At 50.2% G+C, this 16,810-nt stretch overlaps 1 protein-coding gene across 1 annotated transcript in view; it reads right to left on the bottom strand.

Annotated features, from left to right (window-relative positions):
- MCU (mitochondrial calcium uniporter) overlaps nucleotides 1-16,810 on the bottom strand; it is a 323,985-nt gene that overhangs the window by 124,768 nt on the left and 182,407 nt on the right. Inside the window, exon 2 of the mRNA XM_050166907.2 lies at nucleotides 9,054-9,107. Within this exon, the coding sequence (XP_050022864.1) occupies nucleotides 9,054-9,107 (54 nt within the window). The remainder of the gene's footprint in view (nucleotides 1-9,053; nucleotides 9,108-16,810) is intronic.

Below are 16,810 nucleotides of genomic sequence, written 5' to 3'. Positions count from 1 at the left end.
TGCCTTGCTGTGACTTGAATATGCGGTAAAGACTGATTTATGGTCTGTAAAGTAGTTACTTGCAGTTAGAACTTGGGTTACCGTAATGTTCAAACTCAGTCTGGCGCCTGCGGCGAAGAGTTGACGCGCTCGCACCGGCGCGCGCTTCATCCATGGCGAGACAGCGTCCAAGCGCCGGCGAAGCAGCTGTCGAACGCTCGCCTAGTCACGTGGCACACAGCGGCGGGGCTCGAGCGAGCGCAGCTGCGACGCCTCTCCGCAGTGGATCACGTGACGTGACATCACAGCTTCGCATTGCGCACCGGCAGCTGAAGGTCAAATGCGCACCGAGATTGACCTTGGGAGTTTCACCTCGAGGCGTACAGTTCGCTCTAAAATCCGATGACCGTCCGGAGTTATGGCACCAAAATTCAAGCGCATGCGCCAGTAAGCAATCAATTTCGTCATCAACAAAAAGAGCTCGATTATCTGTGTTCGCGTTGAATGGAGGCCCTTATAAATACTCAGTGTGGCCACAGAAAGCGGCTGCGAGTGGTTTTCGCAGTTTTGTTCGCATTTGCCAAGCAACGTACACGTTCTTGTGACGTTTTGAGGAGTATAAGTAGGCCTGCGAGAACTGGAAATAAATATGTTGTTGAAAGTTAGCGCTGTGTGCTTCCTCCCCGTGTCCCTCTTATACTGCCTGCGCTGCAAGTAGAAGGCACCATACGCATGTATACAAGCCCATGTAGCCACCCTCATCGATTGAAGTGTTAAAATAAAGAAAAATGAATTAATTGAACCGGCTTATGTGTGTCTTAATGGTCTTCATAGACTTCCCACGACCGTTCTAACGTGCCATTAACCAAGCAGAGTCAGTGGCGGTGTCTGGGTGACCGAAAAGAAAAGGGAAAAACAAGTAAAGAGAAAACAATATGAAGCAACAACGCATTCGAATGAGAATGTCAAAGTGATTTAATGGATGTCTCGTGAGCACGCAGGCTCTCGCCTTCATCCTCTTTAGCGTATGCTAAAGTGACTGTCAACGGTTTTAGGGCTATTTTTTTCGGCGTCGGCTGTACAACGTCACCGCATACGGCATTCATTCGTATATACTCTCTTCTGCAGCTTCAAGTACCGGTGCTTTTTAATGTCATCGAATTCCTTTCGACATAAAGCTTTCTCACTTTCGTTGGCATGCTTTCACTCGCTCCACAATTTATTCATTCACTCCCATACGCCTAAGAGATGTCTCGGCTATAGTTCCATTATCTCTTTATACTATCGACCCACCCCCGGCCGCACGAAGGAAAAAAATGAAGCGAGGAATAAAAGGCTAAGACACTTCATCAAACCAAAAGCAACTCCGCGGTTCTTTTCCAAATGTATTTACATCTAAAAAAATTGGACTTCCAATCAACGTCTCTTGTTGGAATCGCACCGCTGGCCCGAGTTGTTGGGGTCTCGGTGCTGACGCCCGTTATTGCCAATGGGTCGCAAGCCCCAAGGGTAGCGTTGGCCTGGCGGCCTGGGGCACTGGAAGCATCCGAAGGTCCCGGCAAAGCATGAGAAGACTGGTAACAGAACAACTGGTTTATTCTAACATAGCAAAAGAGCGGCCGGTCAGGTCGACCGGAGTGGAGAGACGGGAGAGCACGTAACTCAACAGTACAAATCGGAGCCTCTCCCCTGGCGTCCGGGGGCAGCTGCTCTTATACTCTCGGCGTCGCGGTCCAAAAGGGAAGGAGGGAAGGTCACGGGATGAAGGTCACGGGACGGCGCAGCAGGGGCCCACGACGGCGCGAGCGGTTGAGCCGAGAGACCTCCAGGCCCCTCATTCGGGGAACTCCGCTCCCCGGCTGCCGCGCTTTGACAAGCGAGGGCACACACACACACACGCACACACGAAGACACGTGGCACTGAAACACGCCTGGACACGCTTGGCGGGTAGGCGTTGCGGCGTCGTTGAACGGGCCAAAATGTCCGCCGCTTTGAACAAATCCCCGGCGTCCGTTGTATCCGCGCCGGCATTACCGCGCGTTGTAGGCGAAACGTAACAGACCGCCCCGCCGGGGGAAGGAGATCCCGATGGTCAGGGGACTGCATCCGCTGTCCGGAGGGATGTCGCTCGATGATGCCCATAACCGAAGTCGGGCGTCCTTTGGCGTTTCTTGAGCGCCGTGCACAGAGAAGGCCTCGTTCTCACGTTCAGGTGCACACAGGACACTGCAAAGTGACTTCGGGAGAGTTGACATTTTGTTCTCGTTTCCGGCAAGCGTTAGAACTACGCCGAAAGTCAACCGCTCAGTCAGCAAGCACGGCACAACCCTCACTAAGCCCTGCCAGGCTCTTTCCCCTTTTATACTGCTGCCTAGTTCCTTACAGTAGTTTAGCAGCACTCAGAACGCGTCCACAAATCGGAAAATTGCACTAGAAAGCACATCATCACTTTGAAACACTATACAAAAGCAATAAGTTAAAAATCCTGCCTCAGGAAGAAAAACGTCAGTAACAAGCAATTTTGAGGCTGATTCTCACGTTAGGGGCTTCGACTTAAGCCATCGGCGTTACCGTTGAGACTCCCCTTTTTGTAACGCACCTCAAAGGAATATTGTTGCAAAGCGAGGCTCCAGCGCAGGAGGCGGCCATTTTTGGGAGAGATGGTCTGCAGCCATTGGAGAGGGCAGTGATCCGTTTCAATGATAAACCTCGAGCCAGCTAGGTAACATGACAATTTCTGAACGGCCCACACGATACACGCACACTCTTTCTCGGTGGCGCTATACGCCTGCTCACGACTCGTCAGCTTACGACTAGCATACAGGACGGGGTGTTCTACTTCTCCATTTTCCCGTTGGCACAGTACAACGCCCATGCCTCGCTCACTAGCATCACACTGAACAACGAACCCTTTTGTGTAGTCGGGCGATCGTAGCACAGGCTGGCTTGTTAGGGCGCTCTTTAGGGCGCTAAAAGCTCTTTCCTTCGTCTCATCCCAGACGACTGTTTGCGGCTCTGTCTTTCTTAGAGCATCCGTCAAGGGAGCCGCGATATCAGAGTACCTGGGGATGTACCTCTGATAGTAGCCGGCGACACCTAAGAACGACCGAATATCGGTCTTCGTACGCGGTTGCGGGAAGTCTCGCACAGCGGCCACCTTTATTTCAGAGGGGCGGCGACGACCCCGACCAATCACGTGTCCGAGGTAGACAACCTCGGCCTGTGCTAACTGGCACTTGGGAGCCTTGACTGTCAAGCCCGCATCGCGCAGGCGGGTTAGCACTGCCCGCAAGTGCGCCATATGTTCCGGCCAGGATGCGGAGAATATCGCTACGTCGTCTAGATACGGTAAAGCGAATTCTTGCTGTCCCCGCAACACTTTATCCATGAGGCTTGAAAAGCAGTATGGCGCGTTCTTCAAACCAAAACTCAAAACTTTAGGACGGAATGTCCCCATTGGTGAAATGAACGCCGCATACCTACTAGCCTCTTCTGTAAGTGGAACCTGCCAATAACCCCTGACAAGATCTAGGGTGGAAATAAACTGAGCGCTACTCACTCTCTCAAGGCGCTCCTCGATGTTAGGGATCGGATAAATTTGATCCTTAGTGATGGAATTAAGCCTGCGGTAGTCGACGCAAGGACGAGGTTCCTTGCCCGGTACCTCAACTAAAATCAAAGGGGAGGTATAATCACTCTCACCCGCTTCAATAACACCGAGCTGTAGCATTTTCTTTACCTCAGCCTCCATAATATCGCTCTGGCGGGTTGACACCCGGTACGCCTTGGATCGTACTGGCTCTGGGGAGGTAAGTTCTATGTCATGAGTAAGGACAGAAGTCCTACCAGGCCTCTCAGAGAACAGACCTTGAAACTCTTGTAAGAGCTGGTGTAGTTCGGTTTTCTGCTCAGGCGACAGCGATGCTTTACTTATTAAGTCACTAATGACTTGATCGGTGTCTTTCCTGTTCGTCACTGAGCCTAGTCCCGGAAGCTCGACCGGAAGCTCTTCTAACTTTCCCGCATCGGGAATTTCCTCTCCAGTATCTGGTGCCTTTAACGCTACAGGCTCAATTTTATCCCGTTCGGGCGTGCCCTGAATACCAGCTTGCTGCGCCTCTGACCCTTTTTCATCGTTCAACAACGTCGGCCCCGCAACTACCGCCTTTGCAGCGAGCTCCCGAACCTTCGATCTGGTTAAGGCCTGAACGCTAGCCTCACCAAACAAAAGCCCCTTCTCGCGCAGGAGGTGATCAGACCTGTTCGAAAATAGGTACGGGTACTGGGGGGGCAGCATAGATGACACTGCGGCCTCCGTCTCAAGTGCTCCGAAAGGTCCTTCAATAAGCACTTTTGCTACCGGCAGACACACGCTATGAGCTTCCACTGCTTGCTTGATCCATGCGCACTCGCCCGTGAACATATCGGGTTCTACGTAAGAGGGGTGAACGACATCCATCGTAGCTGCGGTATCGCGAAGCACTCGGCACTCTTTCCCGTTCACGAGGAGGTCTCGCATGTAAGGCTCGAGAAGCTTCATGTTCTCGTCAGTGCTGCCTAATGAAAAAAACACGACTTTTGGTTTTGTTTCTGGGCACTGCGCCGAAAAGTGACCCGGCTTCTGGCACGTATAACACAGGCGCGCTTGCCTCGCCTCGAACCGCTTTCTGCGTTCGGCTTCGGCTGCCGCCGTCTCCTTACGTTCGGTCGGACACTGCGCCGAAAAGTGACCCGGCTTCTGGCACGTATAACAAACGCGCGCTTGCCTCATCTCGAACCGCTTTCTGCGTTCGGCTTCGGTTGCCGCCGTCTCCTTACGTTCGGTCGGACTGCTTTCACTCGCATCCGCACTACGTGTATCCCCCTTTGCTCTCATGGGCGTGAACTTTGGCCTCTCAAACTTGGAGCCAAATTCACCCTTTTGACCGTCCTTAGCTCCACGAGCCCGACGCGTCACAAACTCCTCGGCTAACTCAGCCGCTCTAGCCACCGTACTAACGTCTGGCCTATCCAAGACCCAGTACCGCACGTTCTCAGGTAACCGACTATAAAACTGTTCTAGCCCGAAACACTGCAGAACTTTCTCGTGGTCACCAAACGCTTTCTCTTCTTTGAGCCACTCCTGCATGTTTGACATAAGCCTGTACGCAAACTCTGTATATGACTCACTTCTGCCTTTCTCATTTTCCCGAAACTTCCGACGGAACGCCTCCGCTGACAGCCTGTACTTCTTTAGCAGACTCGATTTCACTTTCTCGAAATCCTCTGCCTCCTCTCTCTCCAAGCGAGCGACTACGTCGGCCGCCTCGCCGGGTAGCAAAGTGAGCAAGCGCTGTGGCCACGTTTCCCGAGAGAACCCCTGCTTCTCGCACGTTCGCTCAAAGTTAACCAGGAACAAACCAATGTCCTCTCCAAGCTTAAACGGCCGCATCAGGTCAGTCATTTTGAACAATACTCGTTCTCCTGCACCGTGTGCCTGACTTCCATTACGAGCGCGTTCCATCTCTAACTCGAGACGCTTCATTTCCAAAGCGTGTTGACGGTCGCGCTCTTCTTTTTCTTTCTCTTTTTGTTCTTTAAGTTCGCGCTCATCTTTCTCTTTCTGTTCTTTTCGTTCACGCTCCTGTCTTTTTGCCGTCTCCCTCTCCTCAATGGTCTCAAGGCATTCCGACAGCTCGTCATCCTCAGCTTCTAACTCAAGAATAGCCCTTAGCAGTTCTGGTTTTCTGAGTTTGTCTGAGACATCCAGACCCAACTCTCTCGCAAGCTCCAACAATTTCGGTTTGCGCAACGACTTCAAATCCATGGCTGCTCTGAATGCTGCTTTCTCTACTGCCTACTATTGTCTTGCCGCAAACTAACCCGGTAGCAACGACAACCACAATTACCAGCTCTGTTTCTAACACTAACAAAAGCCTGGCAAAACTCAGAAGAAGAAAGTCCCGCACTCACCAAACCTTGCAGCCAAGACTTCAGCGCAGTCGTTCCGCTGCAGGCAACCAGTCGTCACACAGGGCTCGTTGCACTGCTCCCGGATGGTCGTTGTGCTGCTCAGCATACAGTCAACCGCATCTCTTCGCTGCTGGCCTCCGTTGTCGCGATCTCACCGCTGGCAACCAGATGTTGAAATCGCACCGCTGGCCCGAGTTGTTGGGGTCTCGGTGCTGACGCCCGTTATTGCCAATGGGTCGCAAGCCCCAAGGGTAGCGTTGGCCTGGCGGCCTGGGGCACTGGAAGCATCCGAAGGTCCCGGCAAAGCATGAGAAGACTGGTAACAGAACAACTGGTTTATTCTAACATAGCAAAAGAGCGGCCGGTCAGGTCGACCGGAGTGGAGAGACGGGAGAGCACGTAACTCAACAGTACAAATCGGAGCCTCTCCCCTGGCGTCCGGGGGCAGCTGCTCTTATACTCTCGGCGTCGCGGTCCAAAAGGGAAGGAGGGAAGGTCACGGGATGAAGGTCACGGGACGGCGCAGCAGGGGCCCACGACGGCGCGAGCGGTTGAGCCGAGAGACCTCCAGGCCCCTCATTCGGGGAACTCCGCTCCCCGGCTGCCGCGCTTTGACAAGCGAGGGCACACACACACACACGCACACACGAAGACACGTGGCACTGAAACACGCCTGGACACGCTTGGCGGGTAGGCGTTGCGGCGTCGTTGAACGGGCCAAAATGTCCGCCGCTTTGAACAAATCCCCGGCGTCCGTTGTATCCGCGCCGGCATTACCGCGCGTTGTAGGCGAAACGTAACACTCTCAATACACCGATTCCGCCCAATCTCTCGAGTCCCAGAGCGAAGAGCCGAACTCACTCTACAATTTCATCTACGAAGTGAAAGCGGTGTCTACTTGCACACAATGGTTGACCTTTCGCCTCGCAAACTAGTTATTAGATATATTTTTTTTTTTTGTAAGCCACAAATAGTGATGACTCAAAACTTTCCTGCAGTCTGTCTCCACCGTCTACAAGGAACGTCCTTGCGGCGTTCCCGCTGTTTTCACTCAGCGGTGCGCGAAGTTTCCATGCTCTCTTCCTTGAGAGGCTCCTCAAATTGCCGAGGTCATTACGCTTCGACAAAGAGAGAGTAGGCTTTCTTTATTATTTTTTCGCGTCGATTTTGCCTAAGCGCTAGTTTGGTGCAGCGTGGCTCTAACGAGATGTTCGCTTGTACGGTGCATAGCTCTTCGTACACCGCTACCTTGCAGCCATTCATTAAGGCGTCGGAAAATTCCCCGCGCAGACAGACAGACAGACAGACAGACAGACATACACAACCGCCGCTCAAATGAAGATCACGACATTCGCGACTAACCGCGGAGTCAGCACAAAATATAGATGTTATGTGACGACTTCGTTCGCCACCGAGACGGTAATTTCGCTACACGTTCTTTTTTTTTTTTTTCAGAAAGAAGGTCGCGGCGGTGTCGGAGAACGAGCGTCTTTCCAGATGTTGCTGAACGAGGCATTCCGACTCTAGTTTTGACGTCGCGACACGACATGGACGGCAGCAAAATATGACAATGGAGGGAACCGAGCAACGTGGAGTGAAAAAAACAAAGTGGGGGGGGGGGGGGGCGGAGGTGCCTATCGCGGTCTCTAGGAAAGTTGAATCCATCGCCGAAGAGCAAAACGAAGGCGGCGGGCGCACGACTTGAGCGAATAAAGCAACCGAAAACGTACAGATAAGAATCAATTAGCGTGAACTACGGTAATGCGGCCCCGTCGAAAGATGGTAACTACCTTGCCGCTTTTTTTTTTTACCTTCTTCCGATTCTTGTTATTAAATTTGCTCGTGTCAGGAAAGATAAATGAATCTAACAACTATATTAGGGAAGGAAATGTCTCTCCGGCTTAACAAGATGGCAGAAGTCATCAGCGGCGGCGCCAAGCGTGCGCCAGCTCACATGTTCGGAAAGAATGAGATAAAACGGAGGTAAGAAAAAGATCCGTCTGCATGCATATACAAAAACGAAGGAAGAGAAGACACCTATAGACGATTCAAAGGCGGCGCGCACTGTATCCTATATTATGCGTGTCGTTATAGTCTATGTAGCATCCCCTTTCATGTAGATATAATAATCTGGGCATAGAGGGCGGTTTACTCTGAAAGGCAGCACAAATTAGTTTGAAGCAGTAATTTCGGTAAGACGATTAAGAAAAAGTCTAAATTGGTGCAACCTGAGATATGTAAATACGATGCCGAAGAAAATGCGTCTTAATACACAATCTTCTGCGAACACACAAATGACAGCACACTTTGAAAGTGCAGCATTGAGCGTCGCAATAAATACATTTTTTTTTTTTACTTTAGTACAGAACCTTGATTTGCTGAGCAAAGGCCACGTGCGCGCCGGGGCACCCGTGGTAGTACGCTACGAGGTGCTTTAGCTTCCACGATCGCGATTCGTCGGCTGACGCTGAAATTCCACCGCTAAAGACGCTGCGCACGTATACGTACGTCCGCACTTTATCTGAAACGACGTATTACAATCACAGGCGACTCGACGCGTACGCATACAGGGCACCCGACACGGCAAGCGCATATTCGCAGCGGCAAGACCGTGCAACCGCACAGCTGCGTGCGAGCTATGCGCTTGCGCAGCAGCCGCTCGATCTGAGATGTATGTACCACTCGGGTGTCGAACCAGGGATAAAAAGCGAGCGCCATCTGTGTGACTGACAGCCACGGTGGCACGGGTCTCCTCCAGGAGACATGCGAAGGTACTAGACTACGGGCTAATAAAGGAAACTGCACGCGAGCAATGAAATAAAAATATATTAAAAAAAAGGAAAGAGAGTATCTGATTCAGACGCGCTTCGCAGTTGAACACACTCCTCTTCAGAAAGCCAGCGCTTTTCAGCTTAACACGTGCAGACTTTTCTTTTTGTCCGCCTTATAGGTTGTCTTTCGCTGCAACACCAAGCGAGAAGGTTGACCGCCAGCGTCACCGATGTATGTAGCATTATATGAAAACGAAAAAGGCGCTGGTCCACTATACGGTCGAACAGCTGCAACGGCTGTCCTCAAACGAAGAACTCCCAGGCCACGGCTCGGCTGGTGACGCACTCACCGTATTTCGGCACTTGTGGTTCCAGGCCGCATTCGAAAAGGGGCACAGGCACAACTACGAGAGAAAGAACAAGCATCGCAAACGTCAGAAAGCTTCGCACTGCGAGTGACCTAAGAGAGCAAGAGACGCGTCATGGTATACAACAGTACCACCTACTGAACAAATGGGGAAGAAAGTCGATATTTTTAAAACTGTGCAGTGTATAGATAATGCCTTTCTTTCGGGAACGCGTTGTTACCAGCGGTGGCGGACGTCAGTAAATGTGTGATAATCAATGAACAGCTGGTTAAGGTTTGATAATTCACGTAAATATTTTAACTTCTTGCAATTGCGCAAATGAATGTGTTCGGCAGTTGAAGCACATCCGCTTATAGTATGAATTGCGACACTATAGCAGCAGTTTCAGAAACTATATAGCAGCAGAAAAAGAGAGAAGGCGGGGTTGGCAATGTAAGTTCGTATAGCACTGCTCTACTTTTTTATTTGTGTGTGTGTGTGTGTGTGGGAACATGTAGGGGGGGAATATGCGTCATGCGGTCGAGCCAATGCTCTACAATTCTGCTTATTCGAGGCAAAAGAGAATGCTTCCATTCGGTGAAGATAGCTCACCTCCTCGCATTACGGCGTCCCGACACTGTATCTGCTTCTATCTTCTTATTAATCAACCACAAATTTGAAACTCGTTGCAGCAGAACGCTCCCCTGGCTGCCACTTCACAACTTCACAACCAGACTCTCCGACAGCGCCCCGTGAGAAGGCCATTTAAACATGTTTGCAACTCTTCCCATTTCAAGCCGCCGGATATAGTAAAGCGACAACTCTGCTCATCACTCGGGAAGCGGTTGGAAACCTTACACGAAGGGTGCATACACATTGCCGCATCACTTAAGAGGAAGCTGCCCGAACTCCGACACCGCCTCTACAAGTACACGTAAATTGCAGAAATGCTTTTCTGAGATAACCCCTGGTCCGATTTTAATAGATCTTGTGGAACTTGAGAGAAAACGTTAAATTCAATTCTAGTGACAGCTAGAAGCAGAATGTTGATTTACTGCCTTAATATTTTTACAAATATTGCCGAATGTTGCTAACATTGAAAGAAATAGAAGCACGAAGTTTACAAATCCGGAACCCTGCACCAAGAACAGACATCGCAGTTCTGTCAATGCCATCCGTCAGAACATTAAAAGCGGACAACTGTCATATATTAATTTATATCTTACATTTGTTACAACCTTTACGAAGGGTTTGCAATAGTGCTACTCACATATTAGTGGTATATTTGAGAGCCACTGATAATAAATCAAGTTTGTCCGGTTTAGAGGTACTATTAGATGCAATTTAGAGAATTCCAATGTAGATTTTTATTGCTCAGTACCGAGTTGTAAACTTGATAGTGTCGTTTCTGAAAATTTCCTATTTACTAAAATTTCTACTTAAATGTCGACGGCCTAAATAAAGTCGCAGTTTCGTCCGAAAGCATATACTGTGATAGCAAATTAGTAGACAGCTATACAAAGTAAGGATATTTTTTTATCGGCCGTATAAGCTTGCAAACCTTCGCTTACTAACTAAATTAACAAGCACGGTGTCAAGCGCGCACAGGTAAACATGGACACATCTCGCTCGATGACCGCGGAAACTCGCTGTCAAAACTCTGGAATAAAGAAGCGCGGCAGCAGCAGCGAGCGCATGGACCTTCGTGCTGCGTCGCACTTCAACGCGATCTAAGCGTCGAAAGCACAGCGCATACGAAGCTACCAGCACTGACGCACTTTGTACACATCGCAGATCGCTTGCATGATATACGGCGCCCGCGCGGCCGCGCCATGCGCAGCAGCCGCTGGATTAGAATGACCCCCCCCCCCCCTCCCTTGCTTCCTCCCGTGCCTCGCGCGCGACAGAAGACGGCGCGCTTCTGTCCCACATTCCTCCCTCGCGCGCGCAAGATTGAGATACGATTGTCGGCTGGCCGCCGCAAGCTTTCACTCGCACATACAGCGTACGGCGCGCGGCGACGATGTTATGTTGTTTGCAGTTTATACAGAACATCACGGCTACGGCGTCGACGACGGCGAGGGCAGAAATGCGCTTGGAATGTCCATATAATTGTTATCGCAATAAAAGAAAGTCGCAGTTTCGGCGAAAAGGCGAAGCATCGATGGCTATAACAAATTAGTGAACAGCTATACGAAGTAAGGATAGTAGTTTTATCGGCCATATCACGCACGCACAAGCAAACATGAACACATCTCACTCGATGAAAGTGGAAACTCGCTGTCAAAACGCTGAAGTGAGGAAGCGCGGCAGCAGCAGCGAGCGAAGTGACCTTCGTGTTGCCTCTTGCATAAACGCGAACCAAGCCGCGAAAGCACAGCGCACGTTGGACTCGCCGTGCGCAAGATTGAACCGCGATCGCCGGCTCACCCTCGCACATACAGCAGACAGCACGCGGCGACGATCGTATCGCCCTTCGACTTCATACGGAACCTCACGGCGACAGCGATGGCAGAAATGTGCCTGGAGTGTGCGCATAATTACGATCGCAATAAAAATTTCCTACCAAGAGTTACTAGATTCTAACTGTCTTTTAAATGCAACAAATCTAATCGAATTTGGTGCAGTGGTTGCCGAGAAAAGCGATTTCTCCTTTTCCATGTATTAGATAGAAGCCCCGAACTTCCGCGTAAGGGGAGACGCGGGTCTTGAGACAGCAAAATATCGCAAAAAAGGTAGACTTTCACAAAACTGCAGTTTCGCTACGTTTATCTATTCAAGAATCTCTCCGCGCAATCTAGAAGGTAAATTTAATCGGAAAATAAAAACTCGCGCGTATACGGGCCAGGGTGGATGCTAAATTAGCAAACATTGGCCAAAAATGTTGGAACTTCGCACCGTCGCCATTAGCGAACGCTGTGGCCGGCGGCCGCCATCTTGGGCATGTTTAGAAGCTTTTTTCTTTGTACGCATTTTGCGCCGGTCCAAAATACCGTTGGTGAAGGGAAACCGACGCTATCGCGTCATTCGGAAGGATGCGTCCGTGCCGCTGATTGGCCAAAGCGCACACACTCCCCGCGTGCCTCGCTCCTATTGGTCTGGCGCTCTTTGGCGCGCGCTCGACCGCTCTCGCATTTCGCTACGTTTGCTTCTTGATCTCTCTGGTTTCATCACGCCGCTGTCTAAGCAAGGCAAATAAATATACCTGGTGGCGAAGCTTCTATAGAAGCCCATACGTTCAAAACATGGCGGCTCATCGGCGGTTCATGGTGCTTAACGCCATCTGTGTGACGAGGGAATCCTCTCGGCGGAAAAAAAAATAATGTGATGCCATATTCTTTAAACACAATAGTGACGTCATTTTGTTCTCGAAGGCGCGAAATTTATTTTGGTGGCCTGACGTTTGAGCTGTATATTTAAATGCCCCGCCATTCTACTTGATGAGCGTGTCGAGCTTTCAGGGCGGAAAGCGACGGAGGTAAAGGCCAGCCGTACGAGTGTTGAAATCGCACCCCTGCACAGAACACACTTTCTTTGGAGGCCGACGAACGCTTTAGGTGTAGAGTGCTGGTCCTACCGTCGGACGCCAAGCCAGTCGGCCCGTGCAGTCCCACGACAAGAACGAAAGTAAACGATCATCTGGCGGTTGTGTACCTCGATACTTTTGACTGAACAGGTTAAGAAACAATGAAGCTACCCGAGTCACCAAATTCAGAAAAACGTCAACAAGCAAAGCAGCACAATGTAACAGGTAAACTTTACAAGCGCGCCTTTCTGCACACTTCAAGAACTGCATTGCATTGCAAGTGATAGCGGCTTATACCACCCAATTGCTGATGTCGGTGATAATTTATTCTGAATCGCTTTTCGACCGAAGCTTCGCGACCTATTTGGATCGACCTTGGTCTACGTTTGTTCAGCCGCTTGCTTCGCGACAACGTTTGACAAGGCGTCCATTTCGCTGCCCGAATGGCTGGAGGAGATCGTCGTCTCAAGGCTGCTATACGCGTCAAGCGTTCGCGAAAGCGGCCGTGAAATGCGCGTCGGAAGGCGGCTACAGGCCTGTCATACTCCCGGAGTTGCCGGTTGCTGGTCTGCCTGGAGATTCTGCCGGATCGAGTTCCGAGCTGCAAACCGGCACGTCTAGCGTCAACGCTGCGCCCGCCCACGCCTCGCGTGTTAGCACAGATCGTGTAGAGACCGTTTCCTTCACGACCGAAGAAAGTAGCGAGCACGCCGCGATCGCCGGTAACACGAAAATGTGCCTGGCGTCACAGTCTGCAATGGAGCGGAAGTTCGAGCTGCTGGGTGTCGACACGAAAGAGGACGTCAACGACAGCGGAACTGAATTTGCAATCGTGAATTTATCCGTCGTACAAGAGTTCCTTGGACTCGCGCTGTGTCTCGGGTGCGGCACGAAAGCGCTGATGCCTTCAAAGGGCCCCGCCAAGGAGTACGGGCTCTCGGCAAGGTTCTGACTGGTGTTGTGGAAGTCGCAGGGCTCTTATTTCGTTGCTGGGTGCTTCTGTCGTTGTGACGATTATATATATATATATATATATATATATATATTGGATCGGTTTGTTACAAGTACTACACCAGAAGGGCACCTGAGATTACAATAACGCTGTGTCTAAAGATATGCGTCGGATGTATACCTGCTTTGCTCACGTATACCGCTAGCAGCGCGGTACCCTTCTACCGATTTTCGCACATGCTTTTGCAGAAGGATGTTTACTTAACTCAAAAAGGACCATTAGAAAATCCTTTTAAAAGTCACGGAGAGAAGCATACGAAAAGCCTGGCACGAGCGAAAAATACTGCTCTAGGAGGGCAGGCCCGGTCTCTACTATACGGACACTACTGCTCCCCCGGGTAAATCAGTGAAGCTTGTGCTGGAGTGCTCCACCTGTGGCATGCGCGAATGGTGCGGCGAAGCCTTAAAAAGGATCATCGGAGGTTTCACATGTCCAGTAATCACACGAACAGAAATGCTGTGGCAAGCAAGCTTGCAAAAAAAGGGCACAAGCTAGCAACAGACTCTGCCTATAGTCCAGGGCTGCTATAGGTCAATGTGTGACCTGTGCTGAACGCACAATTGTGTGAATGTGCAAAATATATATATTTTGCCACTTTGAATTCTGGGACTTTGCGTCCCAGAACCACATATGATTCCGGGTTAATTTTGACCACCTGGCGTGCACAACACAAGTACGTGAACTTCTTGCATTTTACCTCCATCGAAATGCGGCTGCCGCCGCTGAGATTTGATCCAGATATTTTGTTAGAGCCATAACTTTGTGCAAAGGACATGTTTTGTTGTGACCATGAACTCTGCGCAACTTTATTAACAGTGGTGCATCTTGTGTGCCTCCTGTTTAACAAGGATCTAAAACAGAAATGCGAAGTGGGTGGTGCAAGCTTTCTTGCATTGCTTTAAACGACTATGCATGATGTTGTAACAAATATTTCAGCGTTATTTTTGCACAGTTGCCACATATATGTCATGAAGTTGTTGCTGAAAAACTGGGCTACATGGTGATGCTACATGGTGATGCTATATTGCTAGGCCAATAAAAGTTACCGTGAACTGAAAGTTCGGATTAGTTTTTCTCCGTTTCATTTTTCGGCATCGCACACTGCCTTACGGAGCATCTTCGTATGTTCTAAGTACGAGCAAAATGCGTGGTATCAATATATTCGTATCGAATGGATCTAGCCGGTGATGCAATTAATTTCTAAAGTTGTCTGCTAAGTTCTAATTGCTACTAATTATAAAATGACCATTAGCAAAAATCTTGCAATCAAGTTTACGTCTGTTTTTTTCGCATTATAAGTGCACTGAGAACAATAAAATTAGCATCACCCGCTAGAGCTAGTCGCTGGCATTATCGCCATATACTATGTTTTTCCTTTGACAAAGCGAAATTTCTAAACCGTAAGAAATCCACTGAACGTCTGCATTAGAAACTTGGTATCGTTTGTTCCAATGCAGGTATACAAAATCTAATTAGATGTTTGCAATCGGCAGAGAAAAGAAACTGAACAATACTGTTGAATATCACCCAATTCACACCAAAATTAACAAAATTAGTTTTGGAACCCACGTTTCCTCCTTAAGACGTCTAAACATGCCGCAATGTCGCTATTCGCACACAGCACTCGGAACATTTCAGTGTTCCACAGGGGGCACACGCAGGGCCATGAGTGTCGTAAGCCACGAGGCAGCACGCACGCGTGCACACCACGGACAGACAGACAGACAGGCATAAATGGCAAGACGGCGCGCCGACAGAATGAATAAGTGAGACGATATGAACAAAGAAAGCAAAAGCGCCCCGGGTCTCCTAAAACGACGCGACGACCGGATGGCGTAAGTGGCGCAAGCAAGCAGCAGCGCTACAGACGGGGCGCGGCAAAACAGGCGGAAAACGTCACAGTGTGCACGCGAGGACGTCCGAGTCACTGCAGACAAGTGTACTGGCCCAAGTTGCCAGGAAGCCTAACTTATCTCTCTCTCGCAAGAGGCGTCGCGTTCCGGCCGCTGACGCTGTTGCGAACACCAAAAGAAAAGAAAAGAAGAAAAAAGAAACACGCCACGGCGCCGCCGAAGATGCACCGCGCGGCTTCTCGGCGTTCTCGTGCTTAGTCATTTCTTCGCGCTTTTTTTTTCTTTCTTCACCCTCGCTTACCGGTCGAAACGTCGAACATGGAACAGCAACGCTCGAGGCTCTCCTCGCCTCGTGCGTACAACTCGTGGCGTTTTCCAGCTCGTTACGACGACGTTCCGAGTCGCAGAAGGAAGCACGAAACAAACTCCGGCGCGAAACGCTTACGGAGCGGACGCGAAGGCGAATGATGCAAGAGAATGTCCAAAAAAAACAAAAAAAAACGCCGGAGTGAAACGCTAGCGCAGCCCCGCGTACCGCTGCTGTAGATAGGGCACTGCCACGCACGCACGCGTGCAAACATTGTTTATTCTATTTTTGTTAAGAAGCGCATCTAATTCTCCCTTTCAAAACAACGCCGCGCCGTAATTTCTCGATGACAGCTTTCGCGAATGGCTGAACGCTGCTGCTGCGATGGTGGTGTAGCGCGATGTTCTTTTCGGTTTTTCCTTTACTTCATACAAGTTTCTTTTTTTTTTTAAGCCAGTTCTCGAGATGGGACTTGGGCGCCATCTGCGGATGGTTTGCTTTTGCACAGGACCATCGGCGCGCCGAAAGCGCTTCGGCGGCCACACGCACACGTTTAAACGGTGGAGCACGCTGTCATAATGGACTTCGCTAAAAATTGCTGAAAATTTCCCACTTCGATTAGAGAACAACATCTGAACAGCTCGCAGGGACAGTTCGGCGCCGATCTACAGTTGCTAGCGGCAAGCAGCTTTCCGCGTCATTCACTTCTACCTGAAGGTTAAAATTGACAAAAAAAAAAAAAAAATCGAGAACACGTAAGCGCTTCTTATGAGTTGCCGATGCGAAAGCATTAATGTCCAGTCGAACGCCGCTGAGCGGTCATTCGAGTCATGAACTCCTCGCGGGAAAGCGAGCGCGTTGAGACGCTCGGCCAACGCCCCCTAGATAGCACAATACCAGTACGCTTCGATCCGTGACGTGAAGCTACCTAGCCCGGCTGCCATAAGATCACATGGGGACGCTCCCAAGTAAGCCGCGGTGATATCGACGTCACTGCTTTCGTCACGCCGGTCTTGAGAACGGAAATTTAAGTCCAAGTAGCATGACGTCATAAGGCAGAGT

The sequence above is a fragment of the Dermacentor andersoni genome, chromosome 1 (assembly GCF_023375885.2).
Source record: "Dermacentor andersoni chromosome 1, qqDerAnde1_hic_scaffold, whole genome shotgun sequence".
In the NCBI taxonomy this organism is placed as follows: domain Eukaryota; kingdom Metazoa; phylum Arthropoda; class Arachnida; order Ixodida; family Ixodidae; genus Dermacentor; species Dermacentor andersoni.
This window is presented reverse-complemented; position numbering and strand designations above follow the sequence as displayed.